General features: G+C 37.4%; 1 protein-coding gene across 1 annotated transcript; it reads right to left on the bottom strand.

Moving 5' to 3' along the window:
* Positions 1 to 317: 317 nt before the first annotated feature.
* Positions 318 to 7161, bottom strand: LOC114578366 (probable RNA helicase SDE3). The gene is made up of 2 exons (XM_028697448.1): positions 6928 to 7161; positions 318 to 983 (listed from the first exon to the last, which is right to left on the bottom strand). The coding sequence occupies exons 1-2, from the start codon at positions 7066 to 7068 to the stop codon at positions 318 to 320; spliced, it is 807 nt and encodes a 268-aa protein (XP_028553281.1). The 5' UTR covers positions 7069 to 7161.
* Positions 7162 to 12157: the final 4996 nt, after the last annotated feature.

Below are 12157 nucleotides of genomic sequence, written 5' to 3'. Positions count from 1 at the left end.
CTTGATGTGGTCGACTATGGGAAAGAAAAAATATCTCTTACTTGGAAAGAAAAATAATTGGGGAGGTAATAAAGGAGATGGAATAAAAAAAAGGATGGGAGGAGAGAGGGTGGGCCGATGGGTAGAGGGGTGGGGAGATGGGGAAGAGAATAATGGGGTTACCAAAGAGGGATGTTTAATTAGGGAATGTGATATTATGACAAATCCCTAATTAAATTAAATTGATGTCATTTAAGAACTTTTCTAAAATAAATCATCTTATTTTATGCAAGAATTTAAAATTCAAAATAGATTGAAATTTGAAATTAATAACTTTCCTAGTTTAAGATGTTTAATAAATGAAAAGTATTAAATGGGAATTTGAATTTTGGAGGCAAAGGGGAGGAGGTTGAGGCCGACGGGAAGCACTCTTCATCTTCCTCATACAGGGATGCAGGAATTATGTCATCAGGCACAAGATCGTAATCTCGGTAGGCAGCATTAGCTCGGAAAAGACTAGTTAACGGTATTTGTTTCCCCAAGCTTCTCAACAGCAGATCAGATGTCTTGTTGGTCGGAGAACATACGAGGATTCTGCAGCCAGGATTAGTTCTGTAAATACTAAGCAGTGCTACTTGAATAATCAGCCCGGTGAACGAAAGCTTTTCATCAGGAGGCCTCCCCTCTTTGACCAGCTGCCCATTCACGAGATAAGGTATGGGGCCTTTATGATTCAAAATCCTTTTTGCATGATCATGAAATGGAAGCACGTTTTCATGGAGGTGGAAAGTGTTGGGGTGAGAAGAGACGATTTGATCAGGGAAGAGGACACTACGAAATGAAGGATCACTTGCAATTGATATGGCATGGTGGGCTCGCTTCAGGCAGACCCTGTTGAAAGAGAAGTTCACATCGTATCTTTTGGATGGAGAATGCTGTGAATGGAAATCTTCTCCAAATTCAACTAGAACAGTTGTGCTTTTCACCAACCGAAAAAGTCTCCCCTAACCAAAGCAAATCATCAAGCACCAAATGAAAAACAGAGCTATCTAAAAGATGGTTACTGATATGAAAATGCAGTAATATGCGAAGTATTTGCTTCATTTAATAGGTGAGCTCTTTTACGTGATCATCATTATGCTATTATGATTTAGGATATGATGATTAAATTCATTAAGAAGATTGTTGTAGAAAATTTAGAAGAGTTTAAAAATAGATCATACATTGATAAGAATATTTGTGATAAAACAAGGAGATAGAAAAAGATATCAAGGAAAAGAAATGCACTTTTAAAGATCGTAATATTGAATACTATTAAGTGATGCAGGATTTAAGTGCCAAAATGCTGTTAGAAAATGATCTTGCAGAATTTAATTTAGAGAGCTTTATTAACTAAAATATTTGTAGAGATTAAACGAGGAAATAAAACAAGGTATGAGATTAGTTTAGGCCAAGCCACACGGATATAGATTAGGATCGCAAAATAATCAATGGTTCAAAACATAACGTACATGAAAGATTTCCAACAAGAAATCCCTACACTAACAATGAGATTAGTCACTATGAAAAGATCCCTCACTCAACTCTCTAAGTCATTAGGCTTTAGCGGAAGAACATTAACACTATTTTTATGAATCAAATAAGACCACAATTGAAAAAGCAACTATAAAGATATAAGAATTGGAGGAAGAGTTTATCCAAACTAAAGAAGATACGAAGCTCCGGTGTGATTCGTTTGGGTGTTTAAGAGAGAGTGGACAGCAACACACACCTCCTAGCTGCCTTTAGACAACACTTTGGTGATTTCTGGATGGTGGACAACAAACTAACTTGGGCTGGATTCTTTGGACAACAAACTGAAACCTTCAGACAACACACGACGATCTCCTGCGTGGACAGCAGAGAGAAGTGCAGAACTTCTCTGGACAACAACCAAACAATGTCCAGGAAATCTGGACAGCAATTTGGAAACATAGAATTAGGGTTTAGGAGTTGTTTTGGGAGAGAGGAAGGGAAGGAAAAGGTGGTGGAGCTGGCGGTTAATAGGGGGCGGGAAAGAAGATTTCCAAAATCTAAAATAATTTCAGATTTTGGGTTTGGAGTGAGTTAGGGTTATGTGATTTGAATTTCAAACAAGAAGGAAGAAAAGAAGGTAATCCTTAATGAGAGGTATGATTGAGGTCTTTGGAGGTAGGGGAGTTAATATGGAGAGAGGGAGAGAGAGAGAGAGGGGATGGTGTGAAAGTTCATTTTCAGTTTTTCCTTCCAGGATCGTCCGGGACGACGTGGGATCGTCCTGGGAAGATTAGTACAGGATCTGTGAACTGGGAGGTTCGTCCCAGGACGAAATTTGGATCGTCCGGACGAAATTTGTCCAGAGAGCAAGTCGTCCAGGAACGAATACACTTCGTTTGAAGAAGAAATTCGTCCAGAGGGCAAATCATCCCGGGACGAATACACTTCTCTATTTTCAGAAATGTGGATTGTATCACAAGGGACGATCTGCATGTGTATATATGGGTTTGAGATATTTTTAAAGAAAAAAATATCTGAGGAGAGAGAAAAAAACGAAGGAAAAGAAGAAAAAGTGATTTTTGGGCGACTTCAGTCTGTTTTCGTCCGTCGCCGTAGTTAAAAAAGTTGCTCGACTCGAGGTAAGGCAAATTATGCCTTTCTCTATTTTCAGAAATGTGGATTTTGACGACTTTTCTGTTTCAAATTCGATTACTGTTAGCGAAAATCTGGTATCATTTTGTTCTGCTAAACTTTTTACCTTGTAACTTTTAATATGTCTCTGAGACGAGGTTTTTGTACGTTTTGAGTATTTTCTGGAAGATTTTCACAGGGTATTTTGAATTCTACGGAGTTTTTATCGAATAGCGAATTATCTGGATGCCGATAATATTTGCTTTAGTACAATGAAAGTCTTGAAATGATGTTTTGTACTATCTGTGATAATTTGATAAATTTCTGAAATCGTGAATTATGTGGAATTTCCGTATACTGCCGTTGTGCCGCTGACGATTTTTTTGACTTAATCCGATTTTCTGAATTGGATGATTTGATGTGTTTGTATGCTATCACAAGGGAGTTATAAGGGGCCAGAATCCTTAGAGATTCTATCTGTGTCAGGGAAATTTGAAAATAAGTTCTGTTCTGAAAATTCTGTATATCTGACAAGTTTTGGTGCTGTAAGCACAAGGGAGGCATAAATGGCCAGAATCCGTTGAGATTCTGCTGTGTCAAGGAAGGGAGGCATAAGGGGTCAGAATCCGTTGAGATTCTGTCTGTGTCAGGAAAGGGAGGTATAAGAGGATAGAATGAGATTCTGTCTGTGTTCGGGAATCTGATATGTGAAATGTGATTTTATCTGATTTAAAATCTGATTTACATGATTCTATCTGTTCTGTACGATTCTGTTTATTCTGTACGATTCTGTCTGTTCTGTGAAATCTGACTTGAATATTCTGTTATATGAAATGAACTCCGTTTGTGGTTTGATTTTTGTTTGAGCAAGTATCTGTATTCTGTCTGCTTATAGATTTCTTTACGATTATCTGAATTCTGTACGGCTACTCTTCTGATGTATTTTCTAATGTGTGTTTCTGAAGATTTTGATTGACTAGTGTAGTCTTGCTGAGCTGTTTGCTCATCCTTGTTATCTGCGTGGTTTTCAGGTGTTGGGAAAGGGAAGGAAGTCTTGGACTAGCCATTCAGTATTTGATATGTGATTAGGTATTTTGTTCTTTTGATTTTTGTACAGTCATGACTTTTCTATCCTGTTCTTTCTGTATGTAGCCATGCACTATATTGTATATGATTATTTTGATGAAAGAAAAAAATATAGATGAACTGTTCTGTATATTTGGATGTTTATAGTAGCTCTATGTTCTGCATGTCTGATATTTGGAAGAAAGTCTGAAGCAAATTCCAAAGCTAGATCCTGGATGTTTCTCCGTCGCGGCCCGACGCGAAGAGATTCGTTCCGATCGGGTTGGGTCGTGACAGGTGGGGGGGGGGTGACATGGTGAGATAGGAGTAGGGCTTAGAGAAAATGATGAGGATATCAGTAGAAGATTTCAACGCACCTATCATCGCAGGAATCGTAGATCGACGGTTATGATTCATAGTCTCTATTTATGATGCTTTATTATATTTTTCATTTATTCTATTTCAAATTTTCCATTTGTACCCCCTATGAGTTATTTCTTTATGTTGTAATCCCGAGGGCATTTGAGTCATTTAGTTTCTTTATCTTAGAGGCTTATATATTAAGGCTTAAACCATTATATTAGATTAATGATAATTATGAATGAAAAATTTCAGATTTTCTTGTTTGATCTCTTTGTGAGTTCTTGAGAGTAGGAATCTTAGGAGAGGGCCTTGCATCACCCGTTAGCTGCCAGTGGATTCCGGGACTCGCGGTTAGTACTTAGTATTACCTTCTTCCTTCTTCCTTGGTTACCACCACCAGCTACCCAACCCCTTGCCACCGGCCGAATCATCCAAACCCCTTATGTTTCTTTCCCTAACCCGCCAACCCTCACCACCTCCATAAGCCGTCGGCCTCCCCAAACCCGTCCATCGTCGGTCTCCCCCAAGGCTCCCTAACCGCTGGCCTCCCCTAGCCTCCACTACCCGCCGGCCCCTCCCTCCCATGACCTTTGAATTTCAAAATTCAAATCAACCATAATTACTTTCCTCATTTGAATTCAAATTATATTTGAATTTAAAAGCTTTCCCTATTAATAAACTTAAATTAGGAAAACTTTTAATTACATTAAATCTGAAATCAATTTCAGATTTTATGACAATTCCTAATTAAATCCTCCCCGGACCCATACGTCGAACCTAGACACATCAAATCCCTCCCCCTATGGTCGACCCCTCTATAACCCCATTCTCTCTCCAATTTGCCACGACTCTCATTAAATGCCCCTTAAATTCCCCTTGGATGCCGCCCCACTTAAGCCCTCAATTAGGATTAATTTGGATTTCAAATTAATCTCACCTCCCCCACAATCTTCTTGATTTCAAAATTCAAATTGCATCTTCAATACCTTCCTAATTTATCATATTATTAATATGGAAAGTTTATTAATTTGAATAACAAATACTTTCTTAATTAATAAAACTATTTTAGGAAGTCTCCCCAATGGATGCAAATATGAAATTAATTCAGATTTGAAGTCATCAATCAACATTCAATGCAAAGATCCACATTCAACATGCAAAGATCCACATTCGTTGAATGTGGACGCTTTCCTCTTCCCTCCCTTGGCCGGCCCCTATGATGCACCGACACTTCTCCTCAAAGAGGCGTGCAGTGTCCGACACCGAGTTCGACACCACACTTGCCCAACACTCTTTCGACACGTGTCGGACACGCCGAAAACGTGTCCGATTAAAAAATATTAAATACAAATTGGACACGCGTGTCCGACACGCGTATCTTAAATATTTCATGAATTTTTTTAAATATAATTTCATGTATTTGACGGGATTTAAACTAAATTTCTTATTGTCTATCCATAACACCAAATCAACGTCCGCAATTAATACCCAATCATCGAATATTCTCATTTTCATTTCTTTTTGGCAGTGAAGGTATTTTCATCTCCTCTTTAAATCCTAAGATTAGGGGATATTAATTACTTCTTCCCTCCTTTATTCCACTTTGTTTGAAATTCTAAATTTCAATCTTCCCCATTCAAATTCCGCCAAAAACCTAAAATTGATGTCATATTTGAACTTATCTCCCCCAACAACGGACCCAACCCAACTCCCCCCTAGATCGTGATCTAGAGAGAGATTTTCTGCCATCACAACACTGCTGCCGAGCCTCTGGTTGATCCATGAATTGTTGTCCAGAAAACTACAGCAAATTCTCTTGTTGTCCCAAAACCCAGAGTTTCAGTTTTCGCTGCCCAGAAAGAATTCCAACAAGGGTAGCTTGCTGTCTAACAATCCGATAGCTTCCGTTTGCTGTCCAAGAGTCTTCACACAGCTGCCGTCTTCTTCACATTTGGGTAAACTTGACCAAGAACCTTAAGTGCCTATTGTCCTTTAGTGGCATCCTTGGTATTGTGTAGATTATTCTCCTGCTAAAGCCTAGTTCAAAGAGTGTGAGTGAGGGAAACTTGGAGGTGACATTTCTGTTTATTAGATGAGGGATTTTGTTATTTGCATATTTGGCTATACTATGTTTTGTTGTTATTTCAAATTGTTCCGCTAATCTAACTTTCCGAGTGAAGAGGCCGGTGAAGAGGCCGACAGGTCAAGGGGAAAAGGGGAGAGGAGAAAGGAAGAAGAAATTAACCACAAGCCCGGACACTTCCTGCAGCTGGTGGGTGATCCGATTCCCTCACCTAGGGTTTTCTCTCCGAAGCTCTCAAGCTCTCACAAAACTCATGGATGCAGGAATTTTCATAATCATTCATTCATTGACCCTCAAAGGAGGGGAGGGCTTTAAATAGTCCAAACAATAAAAAAAATACAAAAAGCTCAATTACCCCTAGGGCATACACCTAACTAGGCCCTCAAGCGAGGGCATAAATGAAAAAGTATAATAAACTCATGAAACATAATAAAAATAATAAGTCTAATACAATGATAATCAAAAGTAGATTGGTGCGATCGTAATTGTAGATCGTCAGCCCCGCCTATGGTAAACTTTCCGAGGCCTGATGTCCTCATCACTAAGGCTTATAATTATGACTATAAGAAAATTATAAATATTACAAAGAGAGCTATGAGTGAAGCAAAAACTATAACTTTTGATGATTTATATAATAGGTTCTGTATATTTAAGGTTCTGCATTAATTTTCCTGCTTTTTATTGAAATTTATCACATAAAGATGTCATAAGCATTGTAAAAAGCAAGTTCTCAATATTAACTTTGCTTAGGAAAAAAGTCAAACTTATAACAAGCAAATTTCAATACTAACCTTGAAAGGTCCAGCAAACTCATTCAACGGTTTTAGGAAGACAAAATCTCTTGATAGAAGATATGGACGCCTCTCAGGAACTGAATCAATCTCAAAGGCTACAAAGTCTCTCTGAACTAGAATAGTATTCTTCCTTTTCATGCTTGACTCTTGTGAATTTTTTGAGTTGGTTCTACTTTGTAGCTCCAGTTTGACTCCCTTCAACAGATATTCACTCCATTTATGATCATTGTAAAATAACAAAATATACCAGGAGGTTCAAAGAGATTAGTAAAGTTTGTGAAATAAATGGGCCAACTTTAGCATTTACTGATGGTTTTTTAGTTCCTACACAAGGAAGCACAGACGCCTATAAGACAAAAATCTGGACACAAACTTTCTCAATGATCCATTGATGTTTGGCGAACTAGGGCTTGACAAAAGGTCTTAGAAAAACCAACAACAAAGAGGTTTTGGCTCAAATTGAAGTTTTTATACATGATAAAAAAGTTTCTCTATTATTTTTACCCATTTACGGTTCGGGTTTGAATTGAGTAAATTCAAGCAGGGTCAATTTTGGGTTAGACCCAAATCCAACCCGTTAATCCATTTTGACCCCCCCCTAGTCAACCCAAAGATGAAACTGACTTGCATCATAAACAAGTCAAAAATGTCAACTCAAACCAAATTGCATTAACCTATAATCCCAAACCAACACGACACAAAAAACATTTAAGTTATGACGAGTTAGTGTTTAACCCGATCAAAAATGAATATGATAACTCGATTTGGACACAACCACAAAAAAAAAAAAGATTTCTTCATAAAAATCAATTAAATAGCTAATTAATTATTTTTTGGCTTAACCCGAATTGACTCGGCATGATCCAAATGTAACCTAATTTTTTAGTCACTTATGCTAACCTAAGAGTATAGAGAGAATAAGGAGGATTTACACATGATATTCATTGATTTAGAGAGCATATGATAAAGTTTTAACAGAAGTGTTGTAGAGAGTTGTAGGAAAAAAAGTGTTAATAATATTTATATTCAAATCATTAAGGATATGTATATAGGAGTTATTACTTATGTTCAAACACAAGGTGATTCGACCAAATATTTTTCTTATTTCAGTTATATTACATCAAGAACCAGATTTGAATCCATATCTTTTTTCTTTAGTCATGAATGTTCTTACTAGACATTTATAAGAGCATGCAACCTAGTGTAAGCCTTTGGCTGATGATATTATTCTTCTTGAATCTTGATAAAACTAGAGAGGGAGTTGAAGGAAAACTTGAATTATGTATATCAATCTTAGAGTCCAAAGAATTTTGTTTGAGTAGATCTAAAACGAAAAATATGGAGTGTACTTTTAGTAATAATAGATATGATAGGGGTCTTGTGACTTTGGATGATCAAGTAATTAATTTTTAGATATCTTGGGTCTATTGTTCAAAGTGATGGTGAAAAAGATGGGATATTATTAATAGAAATCAAGTTGGATGGTTGGAGTAGAGTAAGGCATTGAGCCTGTTGTGTGATAGAAAAGCACCCATGAAATTTAAAGGAAAATTCTATAAGATGGTGGTGAGACTTACAATGATTAATTGTGAAGAATATTAGCCATTAAAAGAGAAGCTAAAAAATTAATTTAAGAGTTGCATATATGAGAATGCTCAGGTGAATGAGTGGGTTTCCACTTAGAGACAGAAATGAGCATATACGTGAAAAGGTTGGAGTAGCTACAGTGCCATATAAGGTTAGAGAGAGTCACTTTAAATGATTTGGTCACATAAAACATCACTTTTCGATGACTCGATTAGGAGAGTAGATGTATTAGATCTAGACTATGTTAATATAGCGGTAGACCTAAAAAGTCTTTGCTAAAAAGTAATATAAATGACATATTTATTAGATTCAAATGAAATTTGACCCTTAAAAAGACACAATGGAGAAAAAGGATTCATGTAGCCAACCTCATATAGTGGGATAAATGCTTGATGTTAATTTTGTTACACTAACACAAACCCAACCCAAATATTATACAGGTTGAACATAGGTTTTTAGTGTTGAATTTGAGTTAGAATTTTTTTTAGCCGGTTATAACATTAAGAGCTCTAAAATAATGTGATCAAGAATAGTCTATAAAAGTATATATTTCTATTAAAAATCAAGTAAATAATATTGTTGTTGATGAATGAAGTTATTATGAACTTCTTGTAAGTAAGGTTGTGCCTAATGTTTTGAAAATCAAACCGGATCGACCAGTTTAACCAGTTCGATCGTGAACAGGTCGATGACCCTTTTAGGATAGTAGATGATGTAGCACTAAAAGTGAAAGTAATTATGTAATGCTGAAAATACACGCCTTTTAATTAGAGCAACAATAATTACGTTTACTTTTAGCAATTTAAACAAATATTAAAATAACAAGAAGATGATTTAAGCTTAGGCCAAATTATAAGATAAAAGTTAGATTCACAAAAAATCAGTTCCAATCACAATTAGCATAGCATGGAGGAGTTCAAAGGAAATCCCTATGTAAACATATAGATTAGGCACTAATTTGATCCACTCACTCACACTCTTGATGTAAGCTAAATGGAGATAGGTTGCACAACCTTTATGATGCCACAAATTAAAGAGAAGACTTAGAAAAACAAAAGACTTGAAGGAGAAATTCATCTTTATCCGGATTTGGAAACGATCTGTCACTGAACAAGAGATAGTTGTTCTTCGATAGCGGTGACGAGAGAAAATATAATCCTTTCGACATAGTCTTCGACAGTACGGTCGACCTTCAAGTTGATGTCAAAGAACGGAGACTTAAGGATGTCCACTTGTCCTTGATCGTTGTAAACAAACGCGTGATAACATTCCCGGTCAGCCATACATCAAGGAGTCGCTAATTACAAAGTTCTAGAACTTCTGGACAGCAATCAGTGAACTTCCGGATGATAGGACAGTAAGGAGAAGATGCAGAAATTTCGGGACAGCACTTGTTCTGCTACTGGACAGCAAACAGGAATTGTTCTATACAGTAATCTTGCTGGTCTTGGAAGTCCTGGACAGCAAATATGATCCGGAAAAATTCTGGACAATAATATTCTAGTCCAGAAATCTGGACAGCAGTTGCAACTGGATCGAGGCGACAAGGGCTTGATGTGGTCGACTATGGGAAAGAGAAAATATCTCTTACTTGGAAAGAAAAATAATTGGGGAGGTAATAAAGGAGATGGAATAAAAAAAAGGATGGGAGGAGAGAGGGTGGGCCGACGGGTAGAGGGGTGGGGAAGGGAATAATGGGGTTGCCAAAGAGCGAAGTTTAAGTAGGGAAGGGGATATTATGACAAACCCCTAATTAAATTAAATTAATGTCATTTAAGAACTTTCCTAAAATAAATCATCTATTTTTAGGCAAGAATTTCAAATTCAAAATAGATTGGAATTTGAAATTAATAACTTGCCTAGTTTAAGATGTTTAATAAATGGAAAGTATTAAATGTGGATTTAAATTTTGGAGGAAAAGGCGAGGAGGTTGAGGCCGGCGGCTAGGGTTAGGATTAGGGTTTGGGAGCTGGTGGTGATGGGGGGTCGGCCAAGAGAGGGAGAAGGGGAGGGATGGTCATCAGTTGAGGAGAGAGGGGAGGGATTGGCGGAAAGAGGAGGACCACGGACCCGGACGCTTCTTGCGGTTAGCGGGTACTACGCCGCTTTCACTTAGAGACTTCAAGCAAGCTCTCTCAAGAACTCTCACAACTCACAAACAAAGTGCAGAAAATTTTTCTTCATAATCATAATTACCCTCAAAAGATGAGGGGGTGGATTTAAATAGCTAACATATAATGAAGAAAAACAAAAAAACCAACATAGGACTACTCCCTCAAGTGAGTGCACAAATGAAAAATATGTATTAACAAACTCAATACAATAATAATAATAAAACTAATATAAATAATAACTCAAAAGTAAAGTGGTGCAATCGTGTTCGTTGATCGTCAGCCACTTCTTTGGTAAACTTTCCATTGCAGGAGCAAGTAGTGTTGCCAATAACGAAGGGATTAGATCACTACGTAGAACTCTTTTTCATACATGGAATAGCGCTGCCTGATGTCATTTAGCTTTTCGCTAAAGTTAGTAATAAGGTGACCTTCCTGGGACAAGACTCCTCCAATTCAAACCCCTAAAGCATCACAGGTAACTTCAAAGACTTTGAAGAAGTCAGGAAGTCTCATTACTAATTTTTTTCTTAATTTCCTCAAAGGATTTGGTGACAACTAAGGTCTAGTGAAAATCACCTTTTTTTTAGGCACTCAGTGATAGGAGATACGATAGTGCTAATGTTTTTTATGAATCTCCTATAAAAAGTGGCTAAGTCATGGAAGCTGCGGACTTCCCGAACATTTCGAGGAACAAACCATTTAAGTATGACTCTCACTTTGTTGGGGTTTATAGAAAACCCTTGGGTAGACACGATATGTGAGACCTCGTTCCCTTACTGTTCCTCTCTGACTTGGATTTTCCTCCCAGGATCGTCCGGGACGATATTGAGATCGTCCAGGACGATCTGTACTGTTCAAAATACCGTCCTGAGAATAGTTCTGGGAACCGTCCAGGACGATCGATTTTGGTCTGATCGTCCCGGGACGATTTTGCGATCGGCCGGGCCGATCAGCCTAATGATATAAGAAAATCAGCTCGTTTTGAGGAGAGAGAAAATCATTTTTTAAACAAAATATCTGATTTGAGGAGAGAGAAAGAGAAAGGGAAAAGAGGAAAAGCTTGGTTTCGGAGGCCGCGGAGCTATTTTCGTCCGACGCCGTTGTTGGAGAAAGTGAAGATCTCGTGGTAAGGACTCCAAATCCTATTTCTGTTTTCAGAGATATTGAGTTTTGACCGAGTTGTGCATTGTTTTGTGTTTTCGTAGTCGAACTTTTGACCTGATTTTGATTTGACACAACTTTCACCGCACAACTTTTGGTATGTTATAGATATGACTATTGTACACGATTTGAGTATTTCCTACGACGATTTTACCGGTCGGAATTAATTCTACGCGATTTTTATTGAATAGAAAATATCAGGACTTGATTTGATTTGGATTCTATAGAACAATAGTCTTGTATTGATGTCGTGGATATTCTACTGTAATTTGGAGAAATTTGAAATTTGTGCTTTTTGCAGGATTTTTGTGTAAATTTGACAGACTGCCGTTACTCTGCCCGATTTTCGTATGATTTCTGATTTT

Source organism: Dendrobium catenatum, unplaced genomic scaffold (genome assembly GCF_001605985.2).
Source record: "Dendrobium catenatum unplaced genomic scaffold, ASM160598v2 fragScaff_scaffold_932, whole genome shotgun sequence".
Lineage (NCBI taxonomy): Eukaryota > Viridiplantae > Streptophyta > Magnoliopsida > Asparagales > Orchidaceae > Dendrobium > Dendrobium catenatum.
The sequence above is the reverse complement of the archived record's forward strand: the minus strand, read 5'-3'. Positions and strand labels throughout refer to the sequence as shown.